Source organism: Podarcis erhardii, assembly GCF_964252035.2.
Source record: "Podarcis erhardii genome assembly, chromosome: 7".
Lineage (NCBI taxonomy): Eukaryota > Metazoa > Chordata > Lepidosauria > Squamata > Lacertidae > Podarcis > Podarcis erhardii.
The window spans coordinates 57,310,604-57,333,076 of record NC_138511.1 but is presented as its reverse complement, the minus strand read 5'-3'; the positions used below and the strand labels follow the sequence as shown (position 1 = coordinate 57,333,076).

Here is a 22,473-nt window from a genome sequence, read left to right as displayed (position 1 = left end):
TCAGGGTCCTCCATATCTCTACCTGGGGATGCCTTTCTGTATTGAACCTGGGACCTGATGCAGCTATTGGCCTAATCCAGCAGGACTCTTCTTAGGTCAATTGACAGGAAGTAGCTCTTCTTCTTCTTTTTTTTACATAGGGGAATATTCAGAAGTGGTATCCTCTCCCTCTGCTTTGAACTGGAAACTTTTATCTATGGTAAAAAATAAATAAATTCAGGTATAGTGCCTGAACGTGGGGTGGGAGTGACCTCATAGAGCAGGGATGGGGAGCCATTTTCAGCCCCAGAAAACCCTTCCAGGGAACTTCCCAGGGAACCCATGTCAGTGGCAGATGGGGCTGGGGGCAAAAGTGGGGAGACCCAGAAATGTGCATCTTGCCTTTCTGCAATCTGCTGGCTTCCACGCACAGCCCTCCCTTTCCTCCATTCAGTCTAGCAGAGTTGAAGGACACATCCCAGCCAGGCCAAGCCACTCAGGAAGGGTGTGGCTTGGGTAGAGTCCTGAGGGCCAGTTAAGCGAGGCTTAAAGGGCAACATTTGGCCCCCGAGAAGACTGAGGCTTCTCATACCTCTTCTCAAGCTTGGGGAGCAGCTGCTGCCCCTTTTCCTTGCTCCACCCCAAGATACGTTTCTGAGTTGTGGGACAAGGGAGGGCATTCTGTCTTTCCAACTCTGGTCCTGTCGACCACTCACAAAAAGAACATTTGGTCCCCTTCAGAACCCCTTGGGTCCAACAGGAGGGCAGAATCCATCCTCATTTTGGATCCACTCATTTTCCTGTCTGCTGTTCAGAGCGATTTCATTCTGCTGCTTGTGGTTGTGTTCCTTTTTTTGCTTTTTTACTGGTTTGAAATTTTTATCTAGCATAGTTCATGCCTGCTTTGGAGATTTTTGTACGTGACTTGCAAATACTTAGAAGTAAAATGCATGTGTGCATGGGGAGGCAGGGGGAGGATGCAGGTGCCAAGGACCATCCAAGGAAGTGGGGTATAAACATTAATGCATATTGTCCTCTGCCTTGCAGGTCTTCCCCTATTCATTGTTCTGCTGATCTACGTGATCAACCAGTCGCATTACGGACATTTCCCCATTAAAGTGTATGAATCCTCTGGGGAATATACCAATGCAACAATGTAAGTGGCTTTTTTTGGGGGGGGTGCATGTCCTCTCACAGCCAAGTTGATTCAGGTAGCTGCATTCACAGTTTAGCCATAAACTTAGAAGTATAGAAGCCTTTTCCTGGTAGTGGGCAGGGCAGAGACAGGAGTGGTCTCTCTCTCTCTCTCTCTCTCTCTCTCTCTCTCTTTCTCTCTCTCTTTCTGCCACCCTATTTCTCCACATTTCCAACCCCTGCATTCACTTCTCCTGATGGTTCCTCTGCAAGCACGACGTGCATTCAGCCCATTTAAATTTGGTTCTGCTTGGGCCCGGGGTGGGATCCACCTATCAGATGTGGCCCATGGAGGGTTGGCCACCATTTGATCTGGCCCCAGGTGGTTTTCCTACTCCTGCTGTCCATGATCCTGCTCCATACACGTTCCACACCAGCAAGGTTCCAGCAAGCACCAGACAGCTTTGTCCCTAAGGGGTGTCAGGTAGTTGGGCTGCCTGCAGCTCTCTTCCCAGTGGCAGCACTGGGTGGGTGGAGAGGGTGTAAAATGGGCTTTCTTCTGCCCTGAGATGTTCAATGAACTTTGAAAGTCCCTCAAAGGATTGACAAAAGGACATCCTTTTGTTGTGTCCGTCACCCAAACAGATGTCTCCAGAGTGCTACAGTCTGGTCCCCAAAATGTTCTGACAAACACACCTCACTCAAATTTTTGATTAGCAACCTTCCAAAATGCAAGCATGGGTGCCCCTATTTCAGTCATTTCTGTTCTCAGAAGAAGGGGGAAAGAACCTTCTAAAGTTCCTAAGCTTGTTTGTCTGAACTTGATTCTTCTGGTCAGCTACTGTGAGGTCAGGATGCTGGAGCACATGGGCCATTGGCCTGATCCAACAGGGGTCTTTTTATGTCCTTATGAACATAAAAACCCCTAATGCCACACCCCTAATGCCTGATCCCTCCCTCTTCTTTTCCAGCTGCTGGATCACCAAAAAAGAGATCAACAACTTCCTGAATCTGGGCTTTCTAAGCCTGGTGCTCTTCTTCAACACCATCATGCTGGGCGCAATGGTGCAAGCGATCCTCAAGCTGCGATGTCAGTGGGGATATGCCATGATGCTCCTGGGGCTCAGCTGTGTGCTGGGCATCCCTTGGGGGCTGGCCTTCTTCTCCTTCACCTCTGGGACCTTCAAGCTGGTGTCCGTGTACCTTTTCACCATCATCAACTCACTCCAAGGTCAGTGGGTGGCAGCTGTTTCCTCCCTTCATTTATTTGGGTTGCCATTTTGTCACCGTTTCTTCTCTCCACTAGAATTTGGTCTATTAGGGTGAACAGGGCACTGCCCCACCAACCTTAGTCTCTACCTGGCTGCCGCCTTCTTTACAACTAGTCCAAGGGGTGGCTCTGCTTGTCGTTGGCTCTAGCGCCACCTACTGTTGACCTCCTCACCTATTGCCCTACCAGTCCCAAAGGTGAACCAGCCGTCATCAGTGCCGGATTTACATATAAGCTAAACAAGCGATAGCTTAGGGCCCCACTCTCTTGGCCGCCCCCCAAAAAAACAATTTTACAATATACTACTTCTTAATTGTATTTCAGTTCAACAATTACTTTGATAAAATACATATTTTGTTATGTGCAAATGGCTTTAGATATCTATTAGGTCCATATAGCATGCATTCACCACAAAAAACAGCGACAATTTGTTGTTGATAAAGGACAGCTGGACATATAAAGGGCCCCATTACCTTCAGTAGCTTAGGGCCTCATCAAACCTAAATCCGGCCCTGGCTGCCATTGAAACCACATTCTTCGGCTTGCAGTTTATTGATTACCAGGGCAGCATCTTCAGAATCAGCCCATGGGCCAAACTACATGTGACATTAGTCAATAGGGTTGTGGGTTTTGTTTTGTTTTTTGACATGGGGCAGGGAGACAGATCCTAACATGGAGGTTTGGGGTTTTTAGCCCTTTTTCTCCCTTGCTACAGTACTGATGCAGATTGGGACCTTCGTGCTTGCAGCTTGTACTGCAAAAAAGAAAAAAAGTCCCCTTCATTTCTGTGGGATCGTGTTTGACCACAGGAGAGAGAGAGGGAGAGAGAGAGAGAGAGAGAACACAATCCAAAGCAACTCCACCTTGGAAGCAGAGGGCTTCTTAAAGTCCCCTCTACACTCCATGTTAGGGTTCACATTAGTAGGAGCAGAGGAAGCTGCCTCATTCTGAGCCCTAGAGCATTGCTCCAACTACCACAGCATCATCAGCACTGACTGGCAGAGGCTGCCCAGGTTTTCAGGCAGGGACATTCTCAGCCCTACCTGAAGATGCCATCAGCGATTGAACCTGGGACATTTTGCATGCAAAGCGGTCCTTTAGCCACCTCTGCTCCACACTGACTGGCAGTGGCTCTTGGGGACTCTCCAACACAGAGTCTTTCTCAGCCCTACCTGGACCTTACACCTGGGACCTTTTGCCCTCTGGCGACTGGTCCATTGTGGTGCATGGGGCTCCCTTGGAAGGTGGTGGACGATCCTTCCTTTGAGGTTTTTAAGCAGAGGTTGGGTGTTGCTGAAGTTGTAATTCCTGCATTGCAGGGGGTTGGGCTAGATGACCCTTGGGGTCCCTCCCAACTTTATCATTCTATGTTTCTAGCCTTAGTGTTCCCCTAACTTGTCTGCACTCTTGTAACCAGTTGTCTCCACCCCTTGTTGGCCTCCCTGCCTCTCACGCAGCAGTCTCTAGGAACATCACCCACTGCTGCTTTTGCATGCAGAGTGTGGGCTCTGTTGCTGAGCTGTGCTCTTCCCTGACACTGCCACAGGGGAGGTGCACACAGGAGGACAAGTCTTGCCATGCTCTCCAACTCCTCCTTTCACGTTTCCCTCTCCTCCTTCTCTCCCCACAGGGTTCCTCATCTTCCTTTGGTACTTGGCAAAAACCCTCCAGTCCCGCAGGTCTTCCTCCTACTTCTACAGCACAAATTCCAGCAGCATCAAGCTACAGCCAAGCAGCACCAGCATATGACCCAGTGAGGGGGTCAAATTCTGCTTGGATGTCCTGCCTTGCCTCCTGTGGAACCGAAGGCCTCTTCCCTACCTGCTTCGGAAATCCAGACTTTCAGGAATCACTTTGTCCTTGCACTGCTCATAGCTGAGTGATTGGTGTACAGGCTATTTTAAAACCTGGAACCCTCCATGCCTGTCTCTCCCCTATTTATCAGGGGTATCCTCACCTCTAACCTCCGTCTCCGTGGAAAGCGCTCATACCTGTTGAACACATGCGAGGGAACTGTTGCAAAGAGGAAACCACGTCCACAAATGTTTAAATGCAGTATTTCTTTCTGTATATATTTATGTAATTTTTTTAAAGGGGAACTCTTTTTGTGACTCCTTTCCCTAACAAAAAAGGACCGCTCTCCTGCTCTGCCATCGGTTATGAGGCATGTTGGGGTATGTGATGGCAAAAAAATTTGGATAGGTATTGAGAGCATGGATAAAAAAACACCCTGCAGAAATACAATGGAAACAAGTTAGAAATTATTCTGTTGCACGCCACCCCAATCTCTGAGCAGTGCTAGGTTCCAGGCACTTAACCCAGGATTCGTGTTTCCTTTACAATGGGCCACAGCGGAGACTGTGGTGTCTTTGTGATATATGGTTTATTTACACACATCTATACAATCTGAGCCCATGATGGAAGTGCTCACAGCATTAACATCCCAAAAGGATCTTGGATTCAAAAAGACATCAAACATTGCTCTCTGCCCCTCTTCTAGTTTACATCACAGCCCCCAAACTCTACTCCAGACTCTGGCATTTGTCCGTCTCACTATCTGCAAGTTGAAGAAGGAGCCCTGCCTGTTTGTTGTCTCGCACAGAGTTTTAGTCTCTTAATCTGGAAGCCTAATCTAGAAACTAGCCTGGCATATATTTTAACACATGCTGGATCCAGGCGTTAGAGGGGTCTGGTACCTCCGAACTCATAACAATACTATAAAATTTGCAGAAAAAGCGTTGTTTCAAAGGATTTTATTTTTAACACTCACTAACAAAGCAGAAGTGGCCAAGCTCACTGCCAGACTTGCAAATAGGATCAAAGGACCTAGCAGGAGGCGTGGAAAACTGGAAGGAGTGAAAACCACCACTTTGGAAAAACAAGTGCAAGAAGGCCACAGGACTCCTGAGTGGGCTGACTCTCTTCGGATTTTCCTGAGCATAGAGAAAGTCTAGAGTTATGGAGGAGAAAGTGTGGGACAAAAGGAGCTGAAGGAGAATGTTGCATGGACAAGGCGGAATTAAATGGATCAGAAGGGCTGCAAAATCCACATTCTGCCAAGGTGTGGACAGACCCCGAACAGTCCTTTCTGTGTGTATAAGAACAACAGCCCTGTGGTGTATCCAACCATACAGGTATTTTCATCCTGAAACAATAGCTGCAATAGCTCTTTCTCTCTCTTTTTTTAAACTATAGTGTGGAAAGCTGATAAAACTCTTTTTGTAATTCAAAATGCATTTGTTAGAAATCCTTTGCAGCAGATGCTTTGCTTGACTTCACCTGGATCAAGTAACTCTTTCAAGGGTGGGGTCCCTCCGATGCATTCCTCCCTGGGGGCTGCTCTTTGAAAACACCAGCTGCTGCAGAACTAGCCCAGCAACACGCCACACACCCCCCCCCCGCCATTCCCTTACTGGCTGTGCCCCACCCAGAGCAAGTCCCAGCAGCACTCTCTCACCAGCTTGCAGGCTTCCTGTTCCCTTCTGGGCACAATTCAGAGAACAATAAAGCCATTTTCTTCGGGATCAGAGAGTACTGACCAAAAATAATCGTCGTTCCGTGCCATTTGGCAGGATAAAGGAGGAGAGGTGGGGAAAGCAGGCATCAACTTACGTCACAGGACTCCAGAATGATCACACTTGTTTTTAGTACCAACATCACACAATATATTAGGAGGGGGGCACCCTTCATTTGTGCTTTCTCCCAGCCTTCCCCAACCAGGTGCCCTCCAGTTGTTTTGAACTACAACTCCCATCAGCCCCAACGAGGGGCTGATGGGAGTTGTAGTCCAGAACAGCTGGAAGGCACCAGATTAGAGAAGGCTGCGTTTACCAGAATATAATGTAGTAGCCCAATAGGCTTTTCTATAAAAGTGGGCCATACATTTTCACAGCTTCATTGGGAGAGAACAGCTTCTCAACTAAGTCTCAGTACATTTCTGAGCACAATTCAAAGTGTTGGTGCTGGCCTTTAAAGCCCTAAATGGTCTCGGGCCAATATACCTGAAGAAATGTCTCCATCCCCATCATTCTAAGGTCTTCCTCTGAGGGTCTTCTGCTGGTTGCCTCCATGCAAGAAGTGTGGTTACAGGGAACCAGGCAGAGGGCCTTCTCTGTTGATGTCAAGGAAATAAACTACTATCTGACTTTTAGAAAACATCTGAAAGCAGCCCTGTTTAGGGAAGTTTTTAGTGTTTGATCTTTTATCGTGTTTTTAATATTCTGTTGGGAGCCACCCAGAGTGGCTGGGGAAACCCAGTCAGATGGGCAGGGTATAAATAATAAATAATTATTATTATTACTGTACTAAGAAAATAGAATTGAATGCATTGGTAAGGAAGACTCCAGCATGAAACAGTTGAACTAGACCATTATTTATATGCTGTTGGAAAATTAGACTTGTAGGAGCAAACCAGAGTCTACAACCAAATTTATGCCACAAAAATGTAAGCACATAGCAAACCCAAGAGGAGTCTTGGGGCAAAACTCATACAGCTGCCCTGCTGGACAGTTTTGTTTTTTAACATACAAAAATTATAGTTATTGGCCCATTTATAACTAGGGGCTGTGCCCCAGCTGGCACCACCTGCCAGCCCCCAGCCATTTTCCTCACAGATTGACCCACTAGATCTTCCCACCCCATTTCTGGAGCTACTTTTCTATTCTGCGCCCCCATGCACTAGTCTCACCCTCCCCCCTTTTGTGAAACTGCACTTTGCACACAAACCACCCCATGGTAAGTTGTATCTCTCCCCCCCCCCTTAGAATAATAGAATTGTAAGTTGGAAGGAAATCAAAGGGTCACCTAGTCCAACTCCCTGCAATGCACAAATCCTGCCCATAGCTGTCCCTGGGTGGGCTCCAACCATCAACCTTCCTGTTAACAGTGACCCATTGCACCAGCAACCAAGCATCCTTTTCACCTACTGCCCAGTTTTGAAGGCACCACCTCTCCTATTCTTTTGTCCATGCTTTCATCTTCAACCCCATTTCCATGCCTCCTACTCCTTTCTTTTTAGCCCTCTTCGAGCCCTCAATTCCCCCCATTACTTTTCTCAACTCTTCCTTGCACACAACCCTCCCCCTCATTCCCATGCTTCTTTTTCTCCAATTCCACAGCCCCTTTTTTCACGCTCACCAATTCCCCCATGCTGATACATGCTACTGTATCTTTAAGACAAATAGACTCTTAAGAGCAAGCTTGTTAGTGTGTTCAATTACAGAAGGTTAAGTTCAGTTAGATGACTGGTGTACACCTATGGATGCTTGGTTGTTAAAAAAAGAAAAGTATTAACTGTTTTGTCACGAAAGCTCATACCTAGAACTAACTTAGTTGGTCTTTAAGGTGCTACTGGAAGGAATTTTTTGTTTTAACTGTTTTGATTGTTTATGGATTTTTTTTTTCACACAAAAAACTAACAAGTTGGTAAGGCACTGAGTATCTGAAAGGGGCCATTAGGGCCAGCAAACCACACAGGTCCATACAGTTTCAGAAGGGGTATTCAAAGTGTGTACAATGAACGACTCCTAAATAAGCAGGACCAGCCTGTTGTACGACAGTGCAGAAGGCGAGAGGAGCTATTGCCCCTGTTAGCACCTTGTATGAGAGGCTGCCGAGACTCAATAAAGCTATCCACCTGGACAATTCCTTGACAAAAGTCTATTTTGTTGTGTCAGTTTCTCTGAAAGAACCAAAGACCATGATCACTAGCCACCTAGTGTGAAAAGCGAGTTGTGTTTCCCGTGGTGTAAAAGAAAGAGTAGAAGTGATATGTGGGTTAACTGTGGCAGGTCTTATGGGAAAATAGATATTGTAGCTAATTGAGGAGAACGTGGAAAATTCTGGTCCAAAATGATGGTACAACTGGACATAGCCACCAGCACATACTGTATGATAGACAGCCCCAACCAAACAGCACCTCCAGCAGCAGTCTTTGGATTGGGAAGGCTCCCTGTGTCCTAGTTTAAGAAGCTTCAAGTGCCACCCTTCGCCCTCTTTCAGCACAGATTCCAGCAGGGGATGAGCTCAAGCTCAATTCTCAGGCTGCCATGTTGCTCCAGGAGTCACATCTGTGCTCTAACCTTGCGTTGCTGCAGCACTGCACATGCATAGCAAGTGATGGGGAGAAACTGGGCAACCTGATGGCTTCCCCCACCACCTGTATTTGCCCCGCTCCCCTTTCAGACATTAATGGAGCAATGTGCCAGGATCAAAGGACAGGCTCCTATGCCATTATTACAGCGCATAAGCCAGGCTGCAACGTACAAAGGTTGGGTGTGTTTGTGAGATCTGCTTACACTTGCATTACAATACTGCAGGGCCTATGCAGCCCTTACTTGTTGGATTACAACACCCATCAGCTCCAGCCAGCATCACCAATGGTCAGGAAGGCTGAGAGTCATGGTCCCAACAACATATGGGGACCCAGGTTGATGCTAATTGAATGGAGGGTAGCATATACATGGATCAAGTAAATAAATATGATGGTAAAATCACAAAATACCTGGTAGTGGCATATCTACATAGTGAACTGGCCAAAAGATGCTGCTGATTGATTTAAACTATGCTGTCTCATTTAACCTTAAGCTAGGAATGTCTCATTGCCTTTCACTGCAAGCCTGTTGGACCAACCTCTCTGGCTATGTTGGCTGGAAGGCATCTGGGTCCCTGAGGCTCCCTTCTTGGTCCTGCAGCCTCCTGCCACCCAGGAGATAGTCCCACAGTAGTACCTAAACCCAAAGAAGTTCCTTCACTGCTTGCTTTGTGTGTTTAATGGGGCAGCAGAGCTGAGAACAAAACAGTTCCATCATACATCGTATCTCTCACCCCTAAATTGACTCCCAGAGTAAAGCAAGCTAGTGAGTGAGACACCACATCTATCTGCAATTGTATTTATTTGGAATTCTGCTGCTGCCGCTGTTTATTTTTACAGCTTGCTCATTTCTTCATGGCTTTTGCAACAGCAATCAAAATAATGACGACAGCAATACTTGCTGAAACCACTGCACCAGGGATCCACAGCTGCATTTCTGAGGGGAGGAAAGAGAGAGTCAGGCAGGTTAGTGTAACTGAGGATGGGGGTTGTGGCAAGAATGACCATGACTGGCTGGGGATGATGGGAGTCCAGCAGGGGTCTAAGGCTGAACACCAGTGGCCCAGATCAACCTTCCCCAAACTGGTGGTGCCTTCCAGATGTTTCAAACTACAACTCCCATCACCCCTGACCATTGACTGTGTCAGCTAGGACTGAGTGAAACTGTGGTCCAAAGTATCTGGAGGGCACCAGATTGGGAAAGGCTGGTCTGGGCCGTTCATGACCTGATCCAGGAAAATAGGTACATACTCCAGATGAGCTGTTGGTCCTCAGCATCCCGCACTTCCAAGTGTGATGAGGCCAGGAAACGGATGGGACCATAGGAGATGATCTTCTGGTAGTCATCAACCAGTTCCCTCTTGCTTCTTTGCTTGCTGGGACACTGCTGCAGTCAAGATCAAGAGGGAAAAGGCATGAGTCTTACTCCACTGCTGAATGTGTACAAAGATGCATCATCTTATATAACACAATATTTATAGCCACATAACAAGCCATCTCTGCAAGCCCATCAACCTGTTGTTTTCAATTTAAATAAATTAAAATGGATCTCCTCTTCCCTCCCAAGAGCCACAAGGAAGGATACAATACACAAGCATCTCATTTGATCTTTTGCAACAAGACTTGGGAAAGGGAAGAATCTAAAAAAAATGTTGTGCTGGATCAGCGCATGGGTTACTGTAGTCCAACATTTCAGTTTCCAACAGTAGACATATCAGCCAAGCTCTGCTCTGGGTCACTTTCACATGTTCAATCATTAGTCTGTTCTGCCCTGTTTGTACCTTAATCTGTATTATAAATGACTGTGCAGATTTATTTTTATTTTTTTAAGGTAAGGTTTAAAGAAAGATTATGTACACATCACACGTTTAAAGCACAAGACTTCCCTGCTGCAAGAATCCTGGGAGCTGTAGTTTGCCAAGGATGCTAAGAATTGTAGCTCTATGAGGGGGTAAATTACAGTTTCCAGGAATCTTGGGAGGGTTGGGTGCTTTAAATGTATGGCATACCTGCAGCCAAAGTAAGTTTAAATGTTTATTATTAAATTCTTATTTTTGTTTAATTGCCATTTTTCAGATCATTAGTCTCACAAAGCGGTTTACAAGCGCTAAAATATATCAAAAATGATTGTTAAAATCTATTTTCCTCCCCCCCCCCAACAGTTGTATGTTGGGCTATTAATATCTTAAAAATTGATTATTTTATTACTTAACTAGTGCATAAAACATAAGAATATAAGAAGAGTCTGCTGGATCAAGCTAATGGCCCAAGAAGTTTCCTTTTCACAGCAGCCAACCAGATGCCCATTATGGGAAACCCACAAGCAGAAGCTGAGCACAACATCACCCCCCACCTTTGCAGTTTCCAGCAACTGGGATTCAGAAACATTACTGCCTCTGACCATTGTAGTTAATAGCCACTGATAGCCTTCTCCTCTATGAATTTTCCTAGCCTCTTTTAAAGCCATCCTAGTTGGTGGCTATTACTGCCTTATGCATGAGAGAGTTCCATATACTTTAACTTTGCAGTGTTGAAGAAGTCCTTTATTTTATCTATCTGGAATCTTCCAACTTTCAGCTTCACTGGATGTCATCATTCCACTCCACCGCCACCACCCCGCCCTGCAACCTTGACCTTAGTATTTAGCTTTGCATGTGCACGCATGCTCCTAAATCCAGTCCTTCTCAATCCAGGAGTTTAAATTCCCAGCCCTTTCTTTTCTCATCCTTCCTACCCTTCTACAAAATTGTTTGTTGTTCTTTAATAGTTAAGTAAAAGGTAAAAAAAGAAAAAGTAAAGGACTTCTGGATGGTTTCGTCCAGTCAAAAGTGACTATGGGGTTGTGGCGCTCATCTCGCTTTCAGGCCGAGGGAGCCGGCGTTTGTCTACAGACAGCTTTCCGGGTTATGTGTCGAGCCGGACTAAACCACTTCTGGCACAACGGAACACCGCGACTCCGTTTACCTTCCCGCCGCAGCGGTACCGATTTATCTACTTGCACTGGTGTGCTTTCGAACTGCTAGGTTGGCAGGAGCTGGGACAGAGCAATGGGAGCTCATTCCATCATGCGGATTTGAACCGCCAAGCTTCTGATCGGCAACCCCAAGGGGCTCAGTGGTTTAGACCACAGCGCCACCTGTGTCCCTATTAGTTAAGTACAATACGCTTGTCCCCACCCATCAAGGAGCATTAGCTGTCTTCTTTTCTCTGAAGCAGTGGCTGAGTTTTATACCGTCGCCTCTCCATCCTTTCATAATATTTTGCTAAATTATATTTTTAAAAATTGTATCTACTTTAGCATATACCTCTGCTGCTTCAGTGGCACATCCTTGTAGCTGTTTCCTCACTACTGTACTGGGCATCAACAGCAGTTTCATAGCTTACAGATTTATTTTAAATTTCCAGTCACTAGTAAGCAAATATCTCACCTCTAGCAGCCTCACCCTTGCCAGTGGGTTTGCTCTGCTTCTACCCACTAAGCAAGTGCATCTCAGAATTTCCAACCACTCTATCTCACCTTTGCACCAGCAACCCCACCCTGACAATGGTTTGCTATGCTTCTATATACAGCTGCTGCAGCAACCACCAACTATTTTTTACAATACCTCATCTTTAAGAGTTGCACCCTTATATGCACATATTTTTTTGCTATACTTCTGGGCATTAGCACAGCCTAGTGGACAAATGTTTGTTTTTAATTCCCCAACAACTAGATCTCTCAAATTTAGTATGCCACCAGCAATTATTCCTTTATTATCAAAATTGTGGAGTCAGACCACAGCCCCTGCAATGCAGGATTATTATTCGCTTGCTATACTTTTATATACCGGGCATAGCAGCAGCCTAGCAGATTACACAGTTCTATTTTTAAATTACAGTGTCTCAAGTTTTGTACACCAGTAGCAATACCCTTATTCCAGTTTACAATCCTTTGTTCTGCTCTTCTACATTTCTTTGGTGTGATTGTACACACAAAAACATGCATACACATCATTATAAAAGAGAGGCACTCATTATAAAAGGATTTCACTCGTGGCGGCGGGGCACAGCCTTCCATTGACTAAGGAAGATATTTTTTCAGCACAAGGGAGGGGAAGGTCAATGGGACTCTGCAGGCATCAGTAAAGGCCTCTGAGGGTACATGTGAGTCCAGGAGCACCACAATGATGGCTTACACCCTACAGAGATGCAAAAGAGTGCCTAATATCATAAAAAGACACACAGAGAGAGGTTACCTTGGCGCAGGGCTCTTTGTTCTCTGGTACACAAAGGCGCACTTGGCAGTGCAGGAACACCTCCTGGAAGTTTTTGAACTGGAACATCTGAAAGCTAAACTTTGCCACAGTGCTGTTACCAACGGCATTGAGGAAAGTCAGCGTCTTGTCGTGCGGACACCTGGAAGAGACCAAGCACAAGCTTAAATGTCCAGGCCCCCAACTTAACCCAGGCTGTAATTCAGTCCTGGAACACATTTTTTTAAAAAAATTAGAAAAAAGAGTGCATTTGATAATGTGCAAAGTGCCTTTCACCCCACTGGTAACCACAGGCAGCTTTAGCAGCATTGTTGGCCATACCCTGCATTGGCAAGGCTCATTTGACAACCATGAGAAACCGAGCCTCCATGTCATCGGCTTAGTCCAGTGGAACTCTCTGCCAATGGAGATTCAATAGGCGCTTTCTGTGCCAGCTTTTATTTTTATTTTTTATAAATGATTTTTATTGGTTTTACATATAATCACATTACATAACATCGTATCCTCTTGTTTTATCTCTTTGGATCAACTGAGCCTAACAACTTCCCTCCCTCCCATCTGATGGTTTACAAAATTAAACTTTACATCTTTACATTTTGCTTCATTTCCTATCCTTGTTATAACATTACCTAAAATATTATATCACTCAACCTGAATAGGTAGCAGTTTCACCTTACAAATCTTCAGATAATTCTGTGCCAGCTTTTAAATGGCTGCCAGAAACATTTTCCCCCCACCAGGCCTATGCAGGCAGTTAAGGATACTTCTTTCCCCAGTGGTTAACTGATGCCTGCTTTTAATTTTTTTTAATGTATGGTTTTATGTTTTCATTGCTGTAAACCATTTTGATATTCTTGTTTATGATATAGTGGTATGAAAATATTTTTTAAATAAATAAATGGGGGGGGGGAGTTTACTTGTAAAGCCCGCAACTCACTTGCAGAGGCTTTGCAACCCACAGGTTGGGGAAAGCGGATATACAGGATCAAACCCCTCAACAAATGCCATGCCAGACTCTCACCCCTTCATGATCAGGAAGTGCTTTGTGCTGTCCAGCGGGTCACCTGTCGGAGTGCCCCAGCAGTCCTCCATGCCGAGGAAGAAGTACTTTGCCTGATCCTGCCCTTCTATTTTCACGAGGACGTAGAGCATGTCTGTTACGAAGAACATCAGTTGTGACTTGGGATAGGCACGCACATAGCTGGCGTTTTCATACAGCTGCATGTTGACTTTGAAGTCCCCTTCCTTGACCGTAAACTGGACAATCCTAGGAAAAGAGGCAGCCACACACAAACCCCGCCAGAGTCAGTCAGGGATTCACATGGACAAACCTAACCCACCTGCCCATGCTTATCCGCTCTCCCACAATCACCACCTTTCTGACCCAATTCTGGAGTCCCAGGACAAGATACAAGGAAGTTAAATAAGTATATCTAATAGCAAACTCAGGTGATGGATGCCAGAAGAAGCAAAGACAAAATGAGAAGAGGGAGATTCCAGCATGCCTAGGGAGAACACATTTTCGGAAGTACCAAATCAGACTATTGGTCCATCTAATTGGCCCACTTCCAGACTGGATTGTCACAATAATCTCTATGTGGGACTGCCCTTGAAGACTGCTTGGAAACTTCAACTAGTCCAAAATTCAGTGGCCAGAGTCAGTCAGGGATTCACATGGACAAACCTAACCCACCTGCCCATGCTTATCCGCTCTCCCACAATCACCACCTTTCCCACCCAATTCTGGAGTCCCAGGACAAGATACAAGGAAGTTAAATAAGTATATCTAATAGCAAACTCAGGTGATGGATGCCAGAAGAAGCAAAGACAAAATGAGAAGAGGGAGATTCCAGCATGCCTAGGGAGAACCCATTTTCGGAAGTACCAAATCAGACTATTGGTCCATCTAATTGGCCCACTTCCAGACCGGATTGTCACAATAATCTCTATGTGGGACTGCCCTTGAAGACTGCTTGGAAACTTCAACTAGTCCAAAATTCAGTGGCCAGATTACAACTGGGGTTCCATTTAGATCTCGTATAATCTGGTACACTGGCTTCCAGGCCCAATTCAACATCAGTTTAAAGCCCTAAACAACTCAGGTCCCAAATACCTGAAAGACCCCCTCCTTCCCTACAGACCCCCTCAGGCATTAAGATCCAATTCACTTCCAGCAGGGTTTAAAATATCCTCATGAAAATTCACAGCATTTTAGTATGATTTTCTAATATACATGTATGGAATTGTGTCTCATATACACATTGTTTTCGAAAACATTTTCTCACGATGTACTTTTGTTTCATATTTTCACTTTCCATTTCTACGTGCACTTTACCCTAGTGCATGCATTTTTGTACACATTACTCGGCTGGAGAAGTGCATTGCAAAATTCGGAGAAGTGTGAATTTTGGGGGGCGGCTGTGCTTTGGTTTGCGTCTTGCTTCAGGAAGTGAAAATTAGATGGGTTTGCCTTTAAACTGAACCAAAGTTCTCCCCCATCCCTCTTGGCCAGTCCTGCAGCACATGCCACAGTGGAGCAAGGATGGGGCAGCAGCCCAAAGGCTGTGGCCATCAGTGGGAAGCCCCTGGCCAGAGTTGTCACAACAACAACAACAACCTACTTGTCCACAGGCCTGAGTCCGTAGCTCAGGCCAACCACATGCTTGGAGGCATAGATGCAGGAGAAGTGCAAGCGGATCTGGACACTCCTGGTGATGATACTCTGGTCGTTGTCACTGCCAGACTCAATCACATTGGTGTAGGACACATGAGTCTCATTGATCTGAAAATGGACCAGAAACTGGATTAGGGGGTTCAAAACCACATGTGGATAAAGAGGGCAATAATATTGAAATATAATCAGAGTCAAGAGTGGATTTCATGCTCTTTATTCAGCTCATAGTGGTGAGAGGAATGAAAGTTTCCCCAAAGTATCTGCTTTATATACATTATTTACACAATGGGCCGCACGTGATTGGCTAATTCCGGAATTCTCCTGTAGGCCAATTACGTTGTGGATTCACAACCATCTGGAGCTGCATTGGGTGGCTCCTGCAGACCAGTCATACTGCTGCATTGTTCTAGGACCAATCAGACTGCTGCATTTTGGATCCTATTCAACTCAGTACATAACAAATATAAAATCTGGCCACATTACTTCATGCATTGGTTACTTCAAGACTGAATTTCTGTAATGTAATGGATGGGAGGGGGAAGAGATAAAAGAACACAAAGAAGAAGAGAAGGAGGAGGAAGGCTATCAATGGCAGTGAGCATGTCTATATATTTTTTGTGAAATTGCTCCAGATTTGTACATAAAATAAAAATAAGTAGTTGCATCTTGTGCAGATCTTCTTTACGAGCTGCTCCAGAGCACTTACATTAATGGTGGAGCCACAGGTGGTGTGGTTCTCCCCAGTCAGCTTTGCACCAAAGTAACTGATTCCGTCTTGCCATTGTTCGGAGACCAGGCAGGTACGGCTACTCAGGTGGAGAGAGGCCAGGGGGATCTTCAGCATTTCAAATGCTTCCTTCCTCACCAGCATCCTCATGAACTCTTCCATGCATTCCAGTTTCACCACCATTTCTGGGGGAGAAAATCCATCAATTAGAGCAAGGGGGGGACCTCCCTACCTCTGAGCAGTGCATGCCATGGTGGATGGGTGCTTGTGGGTGCATGCCAGTGGGCGTGGCCAGTGCTGGAGATAGCAGGGGCCTTTAAGACCCCATCCACACTATACATTTAAACCAGTATAATACCACTTTAATCCTAATGGCTTCCCCCAGAGAATCATGGGAACTGTAGTTGTTCGGAGCTAAAATTCTCAGAGTGGTTTAACGGTAAATCCCTTTTTGCAGGGAACTATGGGTACCTCTCTAAGGGGAATATGGTGTCTCCTAACAACTCTCAGCACACTGAACAAACAACAATTCCCAGAATTCTTTGGGTGAAAGTGGTTCAAAGTGATATGAAACCATGGTGTGCTTTAATTTTATAGTGCAGATGGGGCCTAACACACACACACACACACACACATACACACACACACTGTTTTATCAGCTTGCTAGGGTGGGAGGTTAAGCACTCCACTGCCTCACAGACAATTCCAATGCAGCCCAAATTGCTGTCCTGTTGCTGCAGGGAACTATCTAGAGTAGCAGGGTTCTGTATGTGCACATCTGTGGGCTGAAAATGTTTGGGTGTGTGAAAGAGTGTGGACAGAGCCCTGTCCTATTGCAGCTCTGGCCCCTCCCACTACTGGCATGTGGCCCCACAGAAGTCTGGTCTTAAGCGACCATGGCCCTCAGACTGAAAAAGGTTCCTCACCTCTGCTTCAGAAATACCCCGGAATCCTTCGTAATGTAAAATCCTTCAGGGGTTTTTTTGGCAAAGTGCTGTGAAAGGAAGGAACTTTGAAAGCCTGCCTCAGAAGGCAGTGGACTCTCCTTCACTGGAAGCTTTTAAGCAGAGGTTGGGTGGCCATCTGTCAGAGATTCTCTAGTTGCAATTTCTACGTTGCAGGGGGTTGGACTAGATTGCCTTTGGGACCCCTTCCAACTCTACCATTCTATAATGGGGATCAACCACACCGAGGGATGGAAGGGGGATGGGGAGAGAAAGACATACACTTCCCCACAGCACAGCAGACCTGTGTTACCTTTACAGCGCAAGCCAGTGAACCCTGGCTTACAAGAGCAGCTGGCATTGTTCCCAACTGCAGTGCAGTCTCCCTGGTTCCAGCATGGGTTTGGGAAGCAAGGCTCGCCCAGATTCCTCCGAGGACGTGAGGCAGCTTCTCCTCCTGCACTGGGAAGCTCCATCAGATGACCTACAGCAGAGGAAAGCCATCATTCTGTTGGCCAGTGGAGGGGTCAGAGGTCAGGTACCCTACTTTTCAGAGGACAGTCCTCAATTGGATGGGCTGCCCAGTCCCAAGTCTGGTCCCGAATGGGGTAACTGTGCCCCTGAAGGACCAGGTGCGCAGCCTGTGAGTAATTTTGTACTCATAGCTGTCCATGGAGGCACAGGTCAATTCTGTGTCCAGGGCAGCTGTCTACCAGCTCCATCTGGTATGCATATCCTGCACCGTGGTTCAATGATCCCTCTGGTGCCCCCCCCCCCCTTTCCCAGAATTGTCGACCTTTCCCCAAGCCTCTGTGGGGATCACTCTCCTCCCACGGAGGCTTGGGAAGGAAGCTGCATGCCTGCCAGCCATATAGTTGGTAGGGCACAGCTTCCATCTTAAGCATCTGTGAGGATCGCTCACCTCCTGCAGAGGCTTGGGAGGCAAGCTGTATGCCCACCAGCCATATCGTTGATGGGGCACAGTTGGCAAACTGTAAACTCAGTTTTAAATGACACTTCTATGGCCATCTTATCTATTGCCCTGATGACGTTCTATCAGCCTCTTTGTTTTCCAGGAAGGCCATCAGGAAACTTACTGTGATAAGTTGTCTCAGTAGCAGGCAGGAGGAGTACCAGAACTAGGAGCAACAAGCACTTCATGGCCATTTCTGGGGGGCAGAGAGAGAGAGAGAGAGAGACCTTGGAGTCATAGGCGATATTGCGAATATGTCAACCCAGTGTGCAGTGACCATGAAAAAAAAAAAGCAAATTCCATACTAGAAATCATTAGAAAATGAATTGAAAATAAAACTGCCAGTATCATACTGCCATTATGCAAATATATGGTGCGACTGCTTTTGGAATATTTTGTGTGGTTCTGGACGTCACTTCAAAATAGATATTGTGTAGTTGTGAAAGGTTTAGAAGGCAGCCCTGTTTAGGGAAGTTTTTAATGTTTGAAGTTTTAATCTGTTTTTAGTGTTCTGTTGGGAGCCGCCCAGAGTCAGGGGCATAGCAAGGGGGGTGCAGTAGAGTGTCCCACTGAGGGGGGTGACAAAATGGTGGGCAGCACTCACCACGGGGCCTGCAGCACGCCCGAGCCACATGTCTCTCCAAGGAGTGACACGGTGGCTTGGGCACCCACAGGCTCCTCACTGCCCCAAACGGTCCACCCGCCACCTCACCCTCAGCGGTAGGGCGGCTGAGTGGGAAGAGGCAGGCAGATGCCTTGGAGGCCCCGCTGTGCCCCCGTGGGTGGCTGGCCCAGTCCCTGGGTGCAGGGCAGGCATGCCACCCCAAGCGCCTGATCGGCTTGCTCCGCCACTGCCCAGAGTGGCAAAGGAAACCCAGCCAGATGGGCGGGCTATAAAATATAAAATATAAAATATAAAATATAAAATATAAAATATAAAATATAAAATATAAAATATAAAATATAAAATATAAAATATAAAATATAAAATATAAAATATAAAATATAAAATATAAAATATAAAATATAAAATATAAAATATAAAATATAAAATATAAACATAATAAAATAAAAATAATGAAAAGGGCAAACCAAATGGAGCAAATCCCCTATAAAAAAGGCTGCAATGTATGGGACTTTTTACTTTAAAGGTGAGGAAGAGGCAACATTATAAAAGGGTATAAAATTATGCATAGCATTGAGAAAGTGGACAGAGAAAATAAAAATAAGATCAGTGGAAGACAAAGTAAAGTTCAAGTATAAATATGAAGAAGACTTGCAGAAGGGACTTGGAAAAGAGTTAAGAGCATCGGACAGAAGATCACCAGGTTGATGGACTATATGGAATTGGCAGATATGACTGGCAGAATCCGAGACCAGGGAGAAGAGTCGGTGGAAGATTGGAAAAAGTTTAAAGACTATTTATAAAAATATTGTAAAATTAATGAGTGTTAGATAAATGTTGGAAAGGAGTTATATGGCTTTAGTAGAAATGTTATAAGGAATTAAGTACAAATAGATTATTAGAGTATTAAAAGGAAAATAAGGTTAAAATATGTTAAGACAATTATATATTAAAGGGGAAAAATAAGGTTAGAATATGTTAAGATAAATTATAGGACAGAAAACAGAGGAAGATGGAAAGGAATTGCTGAAACAGTCAATTAAAGTGGAATACAAAAAGGGAGGTGTGAGGAGGTCGTTGAAACAAGGGAATGAAAGACAAGATAATAAAATTATTGGATGTGTTTTAAATTGTGTTTATTTTGTTTTGTTAATTTAATATTATGGTGTTGGTGTTGGTGTTGGTGCTGGTGCTGGTGTTGGTGTTGGTGTTGGTGTTGGTGTTGTGTGGTGTTTTTGTTTTTGTATTGTATTGTATTGTATTGTTTTGTTTAACTTTTTCTTTCTTTTGTAGCCTTTAAAATGTTAATATATATATATTTTTAAAAAAAAAAGAAAGAGAGAGAGAAAGTGGACAGAGAAATATTTATCTCCCTCTCTTATAGCACTGGAACTCAGGTACACCGACAAAGCTGAATGTTGGAAGATTCAGAAGAGATAAAAGAAAGGACTTGTTCACACAGTGCAAACCCTGGAATGCTACACCTTGATGGGGCTTGTTGCATTTTTAAGGTTGGCTGTTATCATGCTGAACAGGTGTGAGCAGAAGGATTTAAAAAAACATTGGCTAATTTTAAAGTCAGCCAATGACCAGGGATGATGATTGCAGTCCAACGAGGTCTGGGGAACTGAAGTTGAAGATGGAAGGGCTGTTCAGTGTGGTAGAAAGTCTGGTTCAGAAATAAGGAATCCTAAGGAGGAAAGTATGGATGGAGGGGGGTGTCTTGAAATAGCCAACCAGCTGTGAGCAACAGGACCCGAGCAGGTACTCAGGTCAAGAGTCTTCCCCTCTATGGTTAGATATATGCATTTCTATTTAAAATATAGTAAATATTTCTAAATTTGAAAACATTATGGAATTCTATGTCCCCTTTTGTCCCCATTTCTGATGACACCTCTCCTGGTTTGGCAATGTGTGCATGCCCCCCCCCAAAAAAAATCTACCCACCAACAAACTGCAGCAGCTTGTTGTAGCAATTGTGATGTGCAGTGCTAGGTGCTGTATGATTTCAATGGCACTTTATCTATGCTTCTATTTCTCGCACATTGCATTTTATTGCATTCAGTAGAATTTATAACACAATATATAAGGAGTAAAGGAGACACATTAAAATACTATTAAAAAATGAATCTTCCATCTTCAACCACAAATCCAAAGACACCATGCAGATAACCTGAATGAAGCTAGGGGAAGACAGTTTGGGAACCCCTGGGAAATATTAATGGGTGGTGAGTGGGAAGCAGTGGAGGAGCTCTCCAATACTGAGGGGCTGTAGAGTTGGAGAAAGTGCCACACAGGTAGCAGAATATTTCTTTTTTAGATCAGAAAACCAAAATGGCATTGAGGGATGGATGGGAGGCTGTCTTAAGGGTAGCAAGAAAGAATTGAAGTAAATAATACAATAGGGTTATCCACAGAACTGGTTCTACAATTATTATTATTTTAAAAAAATGATTAGCCAAGCAGTTAAACTTCCACAGTCTCCTTCATATTATAAAGGGGGAAACAGACTGTTTTGCCTAGCAGTGAATAGAACCTTTACCCAATTGTTTGCAAAATTAGCATCTTCAGAGAACTTGAGGTTCTACCTTAGACAGGATTGCCAGCTTTTTTTGCAGGTAAGATACCTATGCCTTTAAGAGCTGCATCTCACAGGCCGATGTTGGGTGGATCTAACTTTCTCAACTAAAATGTGTTTCAGGCACCTGTTAAGGCAATGGATCCCCGACAGAAAAAAAAATTGCAAGCAGACATGGGAACAATTATATTCTACATTTAGAATGTCAGTTTCCAAAATTGTATCACCCTGGCATACTTTGGGGGGAAAGCAAAACAAATAGCTATCAGTATCACCATGTAAACACCAGCATCTCAAAGACAATTACCAAGCCCTTTAACTGCTCATTGCTTAGGAATACATATTAGGGTTGTCATATGTCCAGAATTTCCCAGACATAGCAGGAATAAGGCAGTCAGAAGCAGCGTCCAGGTGGAAACCACTGAAACGTCTGGGAAAATACGGAAGTATGGCAACCCATGTCAGAAGTCAACAACTTTGTCCCCCACAAAAAAACCTCAACAAACTCACATTTTGAAATACAGCAACTCTCATATACATTTATATAACATTGCCTTCTAACATTGCAGCTTGAGAGAAAAGAAAAGAGAATTGGGACTTTTTTCCGAAGGGAGCACTTGAAGATAGAGATAGGATACCGCCAAAACTAGTTAGAGCTCTGCGCAGTCAGCCTAAAATGACAAAACAATGATAATACAACACATCCCTTTCCAAAGCTTTTAAGGGTACAAGCCATTGCACACTTACTTGGAAGTAGGCCCCTTTGGCTAGAGATGGATAAAGGAGACCAAGCTGCATCCACAACTTCGCTGCTCAGTCTCTTACTCACTTTAGCCAGCTTCTTGCAACCTTGCAGCTCCTCCTCAGCTGCCACACAGACCTCCCTTTCACCCACCCAGCTCCTTATATTATCTCTCAGCAGCTGACCCTCTTCCAATCCCACCAAGGCTTCCCTAGAGATTGTTTTTGTGCCATTTCGAGGTCTTCTCATTGCAGCTGCCAACAGAAAGTTTCATCTTCCTGCTTTTAATTTCAGGTCTCCATCAACCGTCACCCAAGGTCCAAAACAACTGTCCGGTTTTGCTCTTTATGTTATTTTATTATTTTCTGCTACTCATTTAGAGAATTATTGGTATCCTCCCTCTCCTCAACTGTGCTTTGAGAAAAGTGCTTACTTTGTGTGTGGGGGGGGGTGTTCCAGATGTTCCTCATAACGATCATTGAA

At 44.9% G+C, this 22,473-nt stretch overlaps 2 protein-coding genes across 8 annotated transcripts in view; one reads left to right on the top strand and one right to left on the bottom strand.

The window, feature by feature from the left end:
• Nucleotides 1-5,615, top strand: part of ADGRG1 (adhesion G protein-coupled receptor G1) — a 39,127-nt gene extending 33,512 nt beyond the window's left edge. For all 7 annotated transcript variants that reach the window (XM_081872440.1, XM_081872435.1, XM_081872438.1 and 4 more), the window contains 3 exons: nucleotides 1,027-1,135; nucleotides 2,085-2,344; nucleotides 4,014-5,615. In XM_081872440.1, the coding sequence (XP_081728566.1) occupies nucleotides 1,027-1,135; nucleotides 2,085-2,344; nucleotides 4,014-4,132 (488 nt within the window). In that variant the 3' untranslated portion in view covers nucleotides 4,133-5,615. The remainder of the gene's footprint in view (nucleotides 1-1,026; nucleotides 1,136-2,084; nucleotides 2,345-4,013) is intronic.
• A 3,642-nt stretch (nucleotides 5,616-9,257) lies between these two features.
• On the bottom strand, nucleotides 9,258-22,473 carry LOC309347433 (uromodulin-like). Its single transcript, XM_081871998.1, has 9 exons — nucleotides 21,996-22,473; nucleotides 18,170-18,241; nucleotides 17,386-17,556; nucleotides 16,108-16,313; nucleotides 15,349-15,509; nucleotides 13,749-13,994; nucleotides 12,710-12,869; nucleotides 9,726-9,861; nucleotides 9,258-9,411 (listed from the first exon to the last, which is right to left on the bottom strand). Exons 1-9 carry the CDS (start codon nucleotides 22,237-22,239, stop codon nucleotides 9,320-9,322), a joined length of 1,488 nt encoding a protein of 495 aa, XP_081728124.1. The 5' UTR covers nucleotides 22,240-22,473; the 3' UTR covers nucleotides 9,258-9,319.

Coding starts and splice junctions, on each gene's coding strand:
- LOC309347433 (XM_081871998.1), bottom strand. CDS start 22,239: ATGAGAAGACCTCGAAATGGCACAAAAACAATCTCTAGGGAAGCCTTG. Junction 18,242..21,995: donor CCAAAGGGGCCTACTTCCAA/GTAAGTGTGCAA, acceptor TCTGCCCCCCAG/AAATGGCCATGAAGTGCTTG. Junction 9,412..9,725: donor GGACCAACAGCTCATCTGGA/GTATGTACCTAT, acceptor TCCTCCCCTCAG/AAATGCAGCTGTGGATCCCT.